The sequence below is a fragment of the Notolepis coatsorum genome, assembly GCF_963971535.1.
Source record: "Notolepis coatsorum genome assembly, chromosome: 4".
Taxonomy (NCBI): domain Eukaryota; kingdom Metazoa; phylum Chordata; class Actinopteri; order Aulopiformes; family Paralepididae; genus Notolepis; species Notolepis coatsorum.
The window spans coordinates 71,410,034-71,424,384 of record NC_140168.1 but is presented as its reverse complement, the minus strand read 5'-3'; the positions used below and the strand labels follow the sequence as shown (position 1 = coordinate 71,424,384).

The window sequence follows — 14,351 nt, the reverse complement described above, 5'->3', positions numbered from 1 at the left end:
GCTCCACCAGGTGGTCACTCTTTCACCTGGGAAAATGCTCTACCACGATGTCAGCTGCATATGTTCTGCAACAGGGAATCTGGAGTGTGATTGCCAAAAATCTTCAGCTTTAATCCCACAGATGACCACACAGAAGACCCCATACACAGCACATGTGTATGTGAAGAAGTGCAGTGGCTCAGTCCAGGCGTTGTGGGGAAATGGTGTGCCCTGCTGTACGACCACACCATCTACCCTGGGATCATCCAGGAGGTGAATGAGACTCACTGCCAAGTGAAATGTATGCATAGAGTGGGGGCAAACCGTTTTTTTCTGGCCATTGAGGGATGATCTCCACTGGTATCCCTCAGAGGATATGCTGACCCTCATTCCTCCCCTAGAGAATGTTACCTTGCGCCACATGGCTATAGCAAGAGAGGTATGGGATACTCTGGCCAGCCACGAAAAATGAAATCTGAACATAAAATCAGCTTTCTAAAAGATTGATCAGTTCATTACTATTTTTGATATGCTCATTCAGGTGAGGAATGCAGCAAGAATGCCAGGTTGTTGGCCTGTTCTGATCCAGTTTGTGGTTTTGTTGACATGTTTATTTTGTATTATTCCCAATATATCAGTTCATTACTATTGTTGATATGCTTATTCAGGTGAGGAATGCAGCAAGAATGCCAGGTTGTTGGCCTATTCTGATCCAGTTTGTGGTTTTGTTGACATGTTTATTTTGTATCATTCCTACTCATCCTGTTGAGTCCCAAAATAAAATAATATTATTAAACAACATTCCTGTGGTCCTGAGTATGTATTTGTCACATATGTCATGATCTACAATCAAAAGTAAAGTAACTGTTACTTAGCGCAACCCTGTTACTCTAATTTGAAGGCTGTTGCCATATCATTTTTATTCAAATAATCATACATGATTTTCTCAGCTCACAGTGGTTTAACCTATTGTAAATGTAATAGTTTGCATGATTAAATGCATAATGTATTTGAACAAATATTTGAAATTAAATACTGAAATTAGTAAAAAGAAAGATGTGACTATTGAAAAGTTGGGCAAGATCGATTTCAAAGTTGCTTAAATTAATATAAGTGAAGTCTTATCTGAAATTAAATCAGTATTCAGTAAGCATGTGACTTTCTTTACTTAATTGTAAAGGATTTATTGAAAATATTTTTAAATGTACTTTTTTCAGCTTCCTGAGTATTTGTAACAGGGTTGCGGCAAACATAGCACACAACAAATAAAACGTATCATAAAAAGTGTACCTTTGATGCCTGAGCTGGACGAATCCAATTATTTGATGGTTTAATACCTGTTTTTATGAAATACATAACAGAAAATGATCAAATAAAGGGTCCATTTTTCAAAAGTATTGATGCCTAATTGTCCTCCAATTCTGGAATGACCCATATATACCACACCATAGATAATGTGTGCTAACGTTATATACCACACCATATATAATGTGTGCTAACATTATATAACTGTTAGGAACTGGTAACCGGTAGGCTCAAATGCACAACACGGGAGACAGGAGAATGTTCAACCCCGTAGGGCATTTAATAATACGTTGCAAAAATCAATGCGGTGTGTGTGTGTGTGTGTGTGTGTGTGCGTCTTGAGCCTGGCGGGTGGATGCCCGTGACCGGTGGGGAGCACGGGAGTGAAGCTGTGAAGACAACAGAGGAGAAAAACAAAAATAAGTCTTCACAGCAGAACGAAGGCAGGCACACACGAAAAAACACGAAAAAAAAACACGAAAACATGAGACGTAAAAAAAAATTCACGGAACGGGTGGATACACGAAAACACAACGGGAATAGGGTTAACATAGAAACGAAGATCTGAAGCTGATGCATGGAGATCCTGGTATCTTGTAGGGTGGTGTGGTGATTAGCAGGCAGGTGCAGAGTCTCCATCCATCACCGTGATGACTTTCATGGGACATCATGAATGGGACAGACACGGGGTTAGAGACAGACACGGGGTTAGAGACAGACACGGGGTTAGAGACAGACACAGGGGTTAGAGACAGACACAGGGTTAGAGACAGACACGGGGTTAGAGACAGACACAGGGGTTAGAGACAGACACAGGGTTAGAGACAGACACGGGGTTAGAGACAGACACGGGGTTAGAGACAGACACAGGGTTAGAGACAGACACAGGGTTAGAGACAGACACAGGGTTAGAGACAGACACAGGGTTAGAGACAGACACGGGGTTAGAGACAGACACGGGGTTAGAGACAGACACGGGGTTAGAGACAGACACAGGGTTAGAGACAGACACAGGGTTAGAGACAGACACGGGGTTAGAGACAGACACAGGGTTAGAGACAGACACGGGGTTAGAGACAGACACAGGGTTAGAGACAGACACAGGGTTAGAGACAGACACAGGTTAGAGACAGACACAGGGTTAGAGACAGACACAGAGTTAGAGACAGACACGGGGTTAGAGACAGACATAGGGTTAGAGACAGACACAGGGTTAGAGACAGACACGGGGTTAGAGACAGACACAGGGTTAGAGACAGACACAGGGTTAGAGACAGACACGGGGTTAGAGACAGACACGGGGTTAGAGACAGACACGGGGTTAGAGACAGACACAGGGTTAGAGACAGACACAGAGTTAGAGACAGACACGGGGTTAGAGACAGACACGGGGTTAGAGACAGACACGGGGTTAGAGACAGACACGGGGTTAGAGACAGACACAGGGTTAGAGACAGACACAGGGTTAGAGACAGACACAGGGTTAGAGACAGACACAGGGTTAGAGACAGACACAGGGTTAGAGACAGACACGGGGTTAGAGACAGACACGGGTTAGAGACAGACACAGGGTTAGAGACAGACACAGGGTTAGAGACAGACACGGGGTTAGAGACAGACACGGGGTTAGAGACAGACACAGGGTTAGAGACAGACACAGGGTTAGAGACAGACACAGGGTTAGAGACAGACACAGGGTTAGAGACAGACACAGGGTTAGAGACAGACACAGGGTTAGAGACAGACACAGGGTTAGAGACAGACAGACACAGGGTTAGAGACAGACACAGGGTTAGAGACAGACACAGGGTTAGAGACAGACACAGGGTTAGAGACAGACACAGGGTTAGAGACAGACACGGGGTTAGAGACAGACACAGGGTTAGAGACAGACACAGGGTTAGAGACAGACACGGGGTTAGAGACAGACACAGGGTTAGAGACAGACACAGGGTTAGAGACAGACACAGGGTTAGAGACAGACACAGGGTTAGAGACAGACACGGGGTTAGAGACAGACACAGGGTTAGAGACAGACACAGAGGTGTGTGACGGAGGCAGAGAGGATTGTAGGTGGAACCGTAACAATACCACAGCATAGATAATGGGTCTTATTCACCAATGGACTTAAGACAAAAGTTAAGATTTTTTTTGTCGTAGCTCCACTTAAGACCTTTTCGGGACGATTTTGGGATTCACGAACGGGGATTCGCTCGTAGCTAAGAGCAAGATTTAGGAGTGCTGAAGAGTAGTCGTAAGTCGGACAGACTGGTGTGCGCCGTGTTCTTAAGGGCTTTTTTTGGGAGGAATCATTGCGTTCACGTCGATTCTACAGACATCCTTGGAATTAAATAATCATAATAATAATAAAAATTACGACAATATTTGTATGAGAAAAAATTACGTTTTCCATTTACAGTCATGCTTCAAGAGGCGTCGTGATGTCTGAAAATAAATACAAGCACTAAACCAACACTGCAAATGACAGTGGATAAATAAATAAGAACTAAACCCAATCGCATGGATATAGCTATTAGTGGAATAGACTATTAATATTCCATATTTATACCATCTTGTTGCACGCTCCTGGCCACCTGCCTCAGTGCACACACACACGCACGCACACTGTATAGCCTATGTGCGTAATGAATGAACAGTCGGCTTATATTATTCGAATAACTTTTTTTATTAGGATATATTGTGGTGTATATCATAGACGGATCTTCTGATCAAAATTGGTTTAATAGTAAAAACAGTTAATACCAGTTAAGTGTGAATCAAATCAAATCAAATGTATTTGTAGAGCCCAAGATCACATGGAATCAGAACTGGTTTGAGGAAGAATAGCCGCTGCAGTTGACGCTGTTAGCCACATCAAGGACGGTGCAGGGAAGATCACACCACCTTGACCATCACCTCGAGACATCCACTCACAGAGAGACAGGGAGACCGGGACCGGGTTAGAGAGCTCCTGTGTTCCCAGAACAGGTTGAAGTAGAGCGGGCATGGTTAGACGTTGTAGGTCAGACAGAAGACCGCATGAAGCGGATCCATGGCGTCAGTCATGCTCATATCCAGTATGGGGTAGAACAGTCACTGCAATCTGTATATCAACACACTAACACTCGAGACATCCTGTCACAACAAAAGGTCTGATGACCAAACAAATTATACCTGGAGCGGGCTGTTGTGAAGCCAGCCCGTCCAGTGCGTGCTTTAAGCACAGGTCCCGGTATGTACGAAATAATAGAGATGTTTTCCAAAAGTTAAATGGTATTTATTACAACCGAAGGGGAATGAAAACCCACCACGATATTTAACAAGGAAAAGGGGATAGAGGAGAACAAACAAGGTAAACACAAATGATCAATGTGTCACAGCACACAAGCCACTTACATGGCACACTGGTTCAAACAACCAATACAACACTGCAATCCCCACGAAGTGGTAATAAGGCCAACACAAGGCAGAATCCACACAAAGTGGCAAGTAGCCGTAGGCCAACACTCTGTACTGAGCTCTGTTAAGGAAGGACAGGACACACTCACTGAGAAACATTGCTTTATACTGAAAACTAGGGTAAGCCATTTTAAGTTTATTAGTGAATCTTAAAAGTGAGGAACCAGCTGACTTGATTAAAGGGGCGTGTTTAAAACGGCCATTTTGTTTAGTTAAGTGCCCCCATTAAGGGACTGTTTCCTGTTTACTAGTAGCAACTGATTTGCTAAGTGAGCCATTAAGAGCCTGCCCTGTTTAAAAGCAGAAGTCCAGACTGTGTTGAAATCACTCTGTACTGAGCTCTGTTAAGGAAGGACAGGACACACTCACTGAGAAACATTGCTTTATACTGAAAACTAGGGTAAGCCATTTTAAGTTTATTAGTGAATCTTAAAAGTGAGGAACCAGCTGACTTGATTAAAGGGGCGTGTTTAAAACGGCCATTTTGTTTCCTGTTTACTAGTAGCAACTGATTTGCTAAGTGAGCCATTAAGAGCCTGCCCTGTTTAAAAGCAGAAGTCCAGACTGTGTTGAAATCACTCTGTACAAAAGAAGCCACCCAACTCCTCGTCCAATCAACAGTCATCTCCCGCCTCGACTACTGCAATGCACTGCTCGCTGGCCTCCCGGCCACTGCCACTAAGCCTCTTCAACTCATTCAGAACACAGCGGCCCGCCTGATCTCAAACCTACCGAAGTCGGCCCATGTCACCCCATTTCTTAGGGACCTGCACTGGCTCCCCATTGCTGCACGAATCCGCTTCAAGGCCCTTGACCTAGCATACCGTGCGGCAAAGGGAACCGCTCCCCCCTACCTCCGGTCAATGGTCTCTAACTACACACCCTCAAGACCCCTACGCTCTGCATATTCTGGCCGCCTCAGACCTACTCCTATCCAAGCTCCGGGAGGGTCATCAAAGAGAAGTCGCCTATTCTCAGTCCTTGCCCCACAATGGTGGAATGAACTACCCACCCCAGTTAGGACAGCCGAATCACGTCCAATCTTTCGCCGTCGACTAAAGACGCACTTCTTCAACCATTATCTGAATTTAAAAAAAAAATAATAATAAAAAAAAAATAAAAAAAAATCTAACCCTAACTAACCGTACTGTCATGCACTTGTCCTAATAAACTAACCTACACTGTAGCACTCAACACTTTGATGAACATTGTTGCTCAGCTGATAGAGTTGTGCCCTTCCTGATGGCTTGTCGTACAGAACTTGTAAGTCGCTTTGGATAACACTGGTTAACACTGGTTCTGTACTCAGCAGAAACCGATGAAACTCCATCCTCATCTTCATGGTTACGCCGCTCACTGAGATCTTCAGACTCAGACATGTCAGACATGTCCATCTCCTCCTCAGAAGCAGCATCTGAGATCGGGAGGAAGTTGACTGGTGTTATCAGATTCCTATGCACTGTTTTCACTTGGCCAGTGGAGCCATGCTGAATCTTGAAAGTGTGACTGTCAACATTCATCCCAACAACATGGTAGATGGTGTTCTCCCACCGATCAGCAAGCTTTCGTTTACCACGCTCTCCCTTGTTGGCCAACAATACCCGGTCACCAACTTCGACAGGTGCTCCCCGAACTTTTCGGTTGTATATGTCACCATGCCTCCTCAACTGCTTGACTGCCGTGGCTTGTGCTATTCCCATAGCTTCCTTCAGATCCTTCCGCAAGAGCTGGATGTACTTATCATAGTTCACAACCTCAGGGTTGTCCAGAACCGTACTGAAGACCATGTCAACAGGCAGTCTCGGTATTCTGCCAAACATTAGCAAGAATGGTGCATATCCGGTGGTCTCATGGATAGTGCAATTGTAGGCGAATGTGAGAGACTTGAGTGCCTGCGGCCATCTGTGCTTTGCCTTTGGAGGCAGAGCCCTTATCATGTTTCCCAGAGTCCTATTCATCCTCTCACATGATCCATTGCCCATTGGATGATAAGGTGTGGTGTGGGACTTTTGAACACCAGCAACATTCAAGAGCTCAGTGATCAAAGCACTCTCAAAATTGGCTCCCCTATCGGAGTGAATGCGTCTCGGAAAACCATACACGCAGAAATAGTTATGCCACAACTGATGAGCCACAGCCTTAGCAGTTTGATTTGGGCACAAAAAGGCGTGTGCCATCTTGGTGAAGTGGTCCGTAGCGACAAGCACATCCAAGGACTTGTTTGCAGAATCCTCAGCACACCAGAAGTCTATGCTCACAAGTTCAAGGGGCTCAGTCGTTATGATGTTCTCCAATGGTGCTCTGGCTTCAGGCTCAGGAGTCTTGCTCATCACGCATCGCCGACAGCACCTCACATACTCCCTCACATCTTTCTCCAGGCCTTGCCAGTAGAACCGCTGTCTGGTAAGGTACAAAATCCGCTGTTGGCCCTGGTGACCAGCCTCGTCATGGACACCTTTCAGCACCATGGCTTGCAGCGAAGCGGGGACCACATACAGATACATCTTCTTCTTTGTAACTGTGTTCCTTGACAGGCGATACAGCACACCCCTCCTCATTGTTAGCTTATCCCAGCCCCTCAGTGACCGAAGGACATCAACAGACTCCTGAGCACGCTCTCTTCTTGAAGGTCTTTGTCCTCTCTCCACAAAGGAAATCACTTTGTTTAACACATGGTCATCTTTTTGCTTATTCATGAGTTGATCATGTGACAGCACCTCTCCACCAATCTCTTCTGATGGCATGACTATCTGAGGAAGCTGTGGCAGCAGCAGCGCATGGGGCCCCATATCACTGTTTTGCAGCTTGTGTGACTCAAAAACAGCTGCTACTTCCTGTCTCGAAAGGGCACCAGGTTGGGAAACAGTCACACACTGGCATGCCACCGCAGGCTCAACATCGGAGGTCACGTCGAATGGATGATTAGACCAACGGAACACATCCTGAACCTGTTCTGTGCGCACAGCGTCAGCTTCACCCAGCAATGCCTTATACGCAACCCTCGTCAGACGATGGAGTGCACTAGGCCGGATGAAAGGCTCTCTGCTCAGGGCATCTGCAACAATATTTTTGGGACCAGGGATGTATTTGATGTCAAACTGGTATGGGGCTAGCTTAGCAACCCATCTCTGTTCACACGCATCCAGTTTTGCCTTGGACAAGATGTACGTTAACGGGTTGTTGTCAGTCCATACTGTGAACTGGTGTCCCCTCAACCAATGGTGGAACTTGTCACAGACTGCCCATTTCATAGCAAAAAATTCCAGTCTATGCGCAGGATACTTCGACTGTGTATAGGTGAGCGACTTGCTTGCGAAAGCAATTGGTCTTGCTGTTGTCCCACCCGCAGGCACCTGTGACAAAACTGCACCAAGGCCATTACTGGAGGCATCCACTGAGAGCAGGAAAGATTCACTGAAATCAGGATGGGCCAAAACGACCCGGTCCAGTAAGGCCTGCTTCAGCTGATGGAAAGCATCCCGGCACTCATCTGTCCAATCTGCCGCAGTCATTGTCCGTCGAGGAGGCCGGCGTTTCTTCCCTTTCCAACGAGGAGCCTTGTTCCCAGTCGTAAGTCCAAACAGCGGTTTGGCTATGGCGGAACAGCCCTCAATGAATTGCTGGTAGTATACCACCATTCCCAGAAATGACCGGATCTTCCGCTGTGATGGAATCTCTGTACATTCTTCCATGAGGTCAGCTTCTGTCAGCGCAGTGATGGCTTTTACCTTGTCAGAGTCCGTAGCGATGCCATCAGAACTAACGACATGTCCCAGGAACCTCACAGAGCTCTGCAAGAAATGACATTTCTTCGGAGCCAATTTAATGTTGTGAGCCTTAAATCGTTCGAAGACCATTTCCAGGCGCTCCAAGGCCAGGTCTTCTGTAGGCGCGAACACCAGGACATCATCCAGATAGCACAGTAGACTGAGGAAGTTCTGATCCCCAAAGATGTTAAGCATCATCCGCATGAAGGTGGCAGGGCTGTTGCACAGACCCTGTGGCATGCGGTTGTATTCGTATAGTCCGAATGGCGATGTAAAGGCTGTATACTTCCGGTCATCCTCGTGCATCTCAACATTGTAGTAGCCGGAGGTGAGGTCCATGGTGGAGAAGTAGGCGTTGCCACCCAATGCTGCTAGAGCATCAGCCTGGTGTGGAAGAGGATGGGTGTCTTTGATGGTGCGTGCGTTAATCCATCGGAAGTCATTACAGAGTCTCAGGTCTCCCGACTTCTTCCAAACAATGACCAAAGGTGAAGCAAACTCACTATTTTACTTCCTTATGATCTCTTGTTCTTCCATCTCACTCAACGCCAGCCTGAGCTTCTCATACTGATTAGGTGGAACTCGTCTGTATGGCAAGCGAAAGGGTTTCTCATCACTGAGTCGAATCCGGTGAAGACAGCCTGTAGCCCTTCCACAGTCTAACTTATGCCTGGAAAATATAGACTGGTACTGAGCTATCAGATGCACAAGTTTTTCTTTACCCGAAGAGGACACATCACAGGAATCAAGATCTATGTCAGACAACCCTAAACCATGTAAGACTGAATCAGGACTGCCATCACATCCACCAGGTTCCTCTTCTCTGTCACATCTGTCCGATAAGGTGGATGTATCATCAGTCAGACTCGATTCATCACGGTGGTTATCATCTGCCCTCTGCACCTGTTGCTGCAAAAGGGGTGGTGAATCGTCATCCACCTCAGAGCAGTCAAAATCCTCCAAGGCCATGCATGGATAAACGTCAGCAAGCTTGGCATTTCATCTGAGGGTCACTGATCTACCAGAGGGATTTATCACCTTCATTGGCAGCCATCCATCATTCCTCAGCAGGGCCACTGTCTTCCCAATCAGGACTGATCCCGGTCTTGACTTCACACAGCTGGGCTCCAGAATGACAGCACTACCAGCTGAGATGTTATTCACACTCTGTAACCTGCCCCATACGAAATGTTCACTGAAGGGCTCTAGAGTCACGGCTCTTTTTATTTTCACGTCCCCACTTTGTCAGGGATGTCATTTCAGTCACTGTTCTCATTTCACTACACACACTCTTGTAAATGGACTCTAATTCATCATCTCTGACCAATGAGTGACAGTTTGCTCGCGCGTGCATTTGTTTTGGTCCGCTATTAACACAAACGAACTAAAGGACAAGTGCAACATTGTATCATTATAGTCCCTGTGTCTCCCTGAATCGGAACAAAGCAAACGAACTACAGGTGTGAAAACACCCTTAGTTACCTTGACAAGTGGAATCACAATAAACTCTGTTACAGAGGCGCCCGGATGTCTGTCACATGCCAAGCTTTAACCCCCAGCTGACTGCCGACAGCTGCCACTCAACAGGCAATCAGCACTCTCTAGTCTAGAGGAGAGATAGGCAGCACCTGGGAGGGAGAAACAAGGGATCAATACAAAAGTAACACACATCAAATACAAATAACAAACATACTATACTATATACCTATACTAACCTGATGTTTACATGGTGTTACATATACGATAATAATGATAATGACCAACCCATGTACATCACACATCCACTCACAGAGAGACAGGGACAGGGGTTAGAGAGTTCCCGTGTTCACAATAGGCAGTAATAGGAGCAATAAATGTAATATAAGTATATCTGTATGCATACATACTGTAGTAGCAATAGTATCAAAGTTTAGAAGAACATTTAAAGTTAAAGTAATAAATAGAACTAGAACAAAGAAGCATGGGAATCCAAGAGCTGGTATACAGGACGGAATACAAGATGATGGCTCAGGGCCATTTCCCTAGAACTCAGCTATTGGGATAACTTCCACAGGTGCTATATTACAGCCAGCTACTAAGCCAAGGAAGAACAACAACAGCGAACAAGGCCAGTTGTGACTGTTTACTGACTGTTTGTATGTCTGTTTCAGGTGGTAGGGGGGAAGATGACAGAATCTGGTCGGTTGTGTGCCTTCATCACCAAGGTGAAGAGGGGCAGTCTAGCAGACACTGTGGGACACCTACGGCCAGGTAAGCTGCTATTCTACTCAAAGCCCTTCACAGTGGAATGACTACATGTGTCCCCAGTGGGAATCAAACCCCTAACCCTGGTAGTGTTAGTACCATGAGCAGACCATGGAGTTACACTGAATACCTAACCCTGGTAGTATTAGTAGCATGCTCAGACCATAGAGCTACACTGAACACCTAACCCTGGTAGTGTTAGTACCATGCCCAGACCATAGAGTTGTGTCAGACTGTGGTTGTACTGGGCAGCTCCTAGTGGTCAACGGTGTCAGACTGGTTGTACTGGGCAGCTCCTAGTGGGCAACAGTGTCAGACTGTGGTTGTACTGGGCAGCTCCTAGTGGTCAACAGTGTCAGACTGGTTGTACTGGGCAGCTCCTAGTGGTCAACAGTGTCAGACTGTGGTTGTACTGGACAGCTACTAGTGGTCAACAGTGTCAGACTGGTTGTACTGGGCAGCTTCTGGTGGTCAACAGTGTCAGACTGTGGTTATAATGGGCAGCTACTAGTGGTCAACAGTATCAGACTGTGGTTGTACTGGGCAGCTACTATTGGTCAACAGTGTCAGACTGTGGTTGTACTGGGCAGCTACTAGTTTCAAGTTTCAAGTTTCTTTAATAGTTATCATACAGAAGTACAGAATACTTTTATTATACAAAATGCTTCTTACTGTTACGCTCCAGAGACTGTGCTAGACAAGATAAGTATGAAATAAAATAGTATAGCATGTAAAATAGAAGTAAAAATAGAGGTCACAGTGTTCAGTATAGACATATGTACAATGTTCGATGCAGAATAGAAGTAACTGAGTTACCATACAATATACAATATACTATGCAATGTACTAATATACAATACTATATAGTGCAAAGCAGAAATGGGATGAGGTACAATTTAGGTACAATTTACAGTAAGGTGTACGAGTTGTAGTGCAAATCCTTTACCAATAAATATAAAGTGTGTTTAGGTGATCTAAAGTGTGGAGAGTGGGTGCTGCAGTGTGTTGTTTGTTTAAAGTGAGTGTGTGCATGTGGATGTGTGTGCTGTGTGCATTTGATGGTTGTTGCATAGTGTTTATTGTTCGTTGAGCAGCCTGATGGCCTGGGGATAGAAGCTTCTTCTGAGTCTTTCTGTGCTCGCCTTGAGACTCCGGTATCGCTTGCCTGACCGCAGCAGTTCAAAGAAGCAGTTGTTTGGGTGGCTGGAGTCCTTGATGATTCTCTTAGCCTTACCCCTGCACCGCTTGCTGTAAATGTTCTGGAGGGTGGGAAGCCAGTGTCAGACTGTGGTTGTACTGGGCAGCTATTAGTGGTCAACAGTGTCAGACTGTGGTTGTACTGGGCAGCTCCCACATATGAAGCACGGTGCAGCATGTGACAGGGACTTCCTGGAAGAAGATATCTTGTATCTCAACGGGACCTTTCTGGCTAAATAAAGGCTAAATAAAAGCAGTGTTTCTGCACTAAAGTAATTGAGTGAGTAGAGTGTTTTTATGCTCTTGGATAAAACATTTAATAAAAATGATAATACACACACACACACACACACACACACACACACACACACACACACACACACACACACACACACACACACACACACACACACACACACACACACACACACACACACACACACACACACACACACACACACACACACACACACACACACACACACACACACTCTGTACAGACAAAACACACCAGCACAAAAATAAAGAACTAAGAACTAGCACGCACAGCCACACATGTGTCAGTCGATGATGTAATCTAGCTCGGCTAGCTGGCTGGCTCATATTGATGATGTAACAAGCTTTTTAGCCTCTCTCTTCTCATCCTTGACTGACCTGACCTGTCCTCTAAAGCTGACCTAGCAACCTGCTGTCTCACCTAGCAAACTGCCGTCTCACCTAGCAACCTGCCGTCTCACCTAGCAACCTGCCATCTCACCTAGCAACCTGCCATCTCACCTAGCAACCTACCGTCTCACCTAGCAACCTACCATCTCACATAGCAACCTGCCGTCTCACCTAGCAACCTGCCATCTCACCTAGCAACCTGCCGTCTCACCTAGCAACCTGCCATCTCACCTAGCAACCTGCCGTCTCACCTAGCAACCTGCCGTCTCACCTAGCAACCTGCCGTCTCACCTAGCAACCTGCCATCTCACCTAGCAACCTGCCGTCTCACCTAGCAACCTGCCGTCTCACCTAGCAACCTGCCGTCTCACCTAGCAACCTGCCATCTCACCTAGCAACCTGCCGTCTCACCTAGCAACCTGCCATCTCACCTAGCAACCTGCCGTCTCACCTAGCAACCTGCCGTCTCACCTAGCAACCTGCCGTCTCACCTAGCAACCTGCCATCTCACCTAGCAACCTGCCGTCTCACATAGCAACCTGCCGTCTCACCTAGCAACCTGCCGTCTCACCTAGCAACCTGCCATCTCACCTAGCAACCTGCCGTCTCACATAGCAACCTGCCGTCTCACCTAGCAACCTGCCGTCTCACCTAGCAACCTGCCGTCTCACCTAGCAACCTGCCGTCTCACCTAGCAACCTGCCGTCTCACCTAGCAACCTGCCGTCTCACCTAGCAACCTGCCGTCTCACCTAGCAACCTGCCGTCTCACCTAGCAACCTGCCGTCTCATATTGTTGGTGATTCACATATAAGTGAAGGTCTCATATTGTAGTAGATGGGTTTTGCTATGGTGGGGCTTTTGTAGTCTGAAATAGTACTTATGCTCGGATAAAAAGTAGGTAGGGTTAGGTACTACTTGGTGTTTGGCTAGGGTAGTTACCTGAAATACAGTAACTCTTCAGATTAAACAAGCCTATCAGAAGTATTCCCCTGTGTGTCATACCAAGGACACAAACAAACACTGCCCACTGCCCTAATGTAGTGCCCGGTTTGAACTGTTTGCCATTTGGCTCATGAAGGGTTTGAACTTGTGACATGGGTTGAATCTTTGATTATGTGAAATACATTTTCAGTCAGAAATACTGTAGGCCACAGAGGCTTTGACCACTCTCTCTCTCTCTCTCTCTCTCTCTCTCTCTCTCTCTCTCTCTCTCTCTCTCTCTCTCTCTCTCTCTCTCTCTCTCTCTCTCTCTCTCTCTCTCTCTCTCTCTCTCTCTCTCTCTCTCTCTCTCTCTCTCTACCCTCCCCTCTCTTTGTCTCTCTGTGTCTCTGTCTCTGTCTCTGTCTCTGTCTCTGTCTCTGTCTCTGTCTCTCTCTCTCTCTCTCTCTCTCTCTCTCTCTCTCTCTCTCTCTCTCTCTCTCTCTCTCTCTCTCTCTCTCTCTCTCTCTCTGTGTGTCTGTCTCTCTACCCCCTCTCTGTGTGTCTCTCTGTCTCTCTCTCTACCCTCCCCTCTCTTTGTCTCTCTGTGTCTCTGTCTCTCTCTCTACCTCCCTTCTCTCGCTCTCTTTCTCTCCGTCTCTGTGTGTCTCTCTCTCCAGGTGACCAGGTATTAGAGTGGAATGGCAGGATGCTCCAGGGCGCCACCTTTAAAGAGGTTTATAACATCATCCTGGAGTCCAAGCCTGAGCCACAGGTGGAGCTGGTCGTGTCCAGACCCACAGGGTGAGTTATT

General features: G+C 46.5%; 1 protein-coding gene across 1 annotated transcript in view; it reads left to right on the top strand.

Moving 5' to 3' along the window:
- Positions 1 to 14,351, top strand: part of rims2b (regulating synaptic membrane exocytosis 2b) — a gene marked incomplete at both ends in the record, with an annotated part of 270,766 nt that overhangs the window by 112,027 nt on the left and 144,388 nt on the right. Inside the window, 2 exon segments of the mRNA XM_084311974.1 lie at positions 10,661 to 10,760; positions 14,218 to 14,341. Coding sequence (XP_084168100.1) covers positions 10,661 to 10,760; positions 14,218 to 14,341 — 224 coding nt within the window.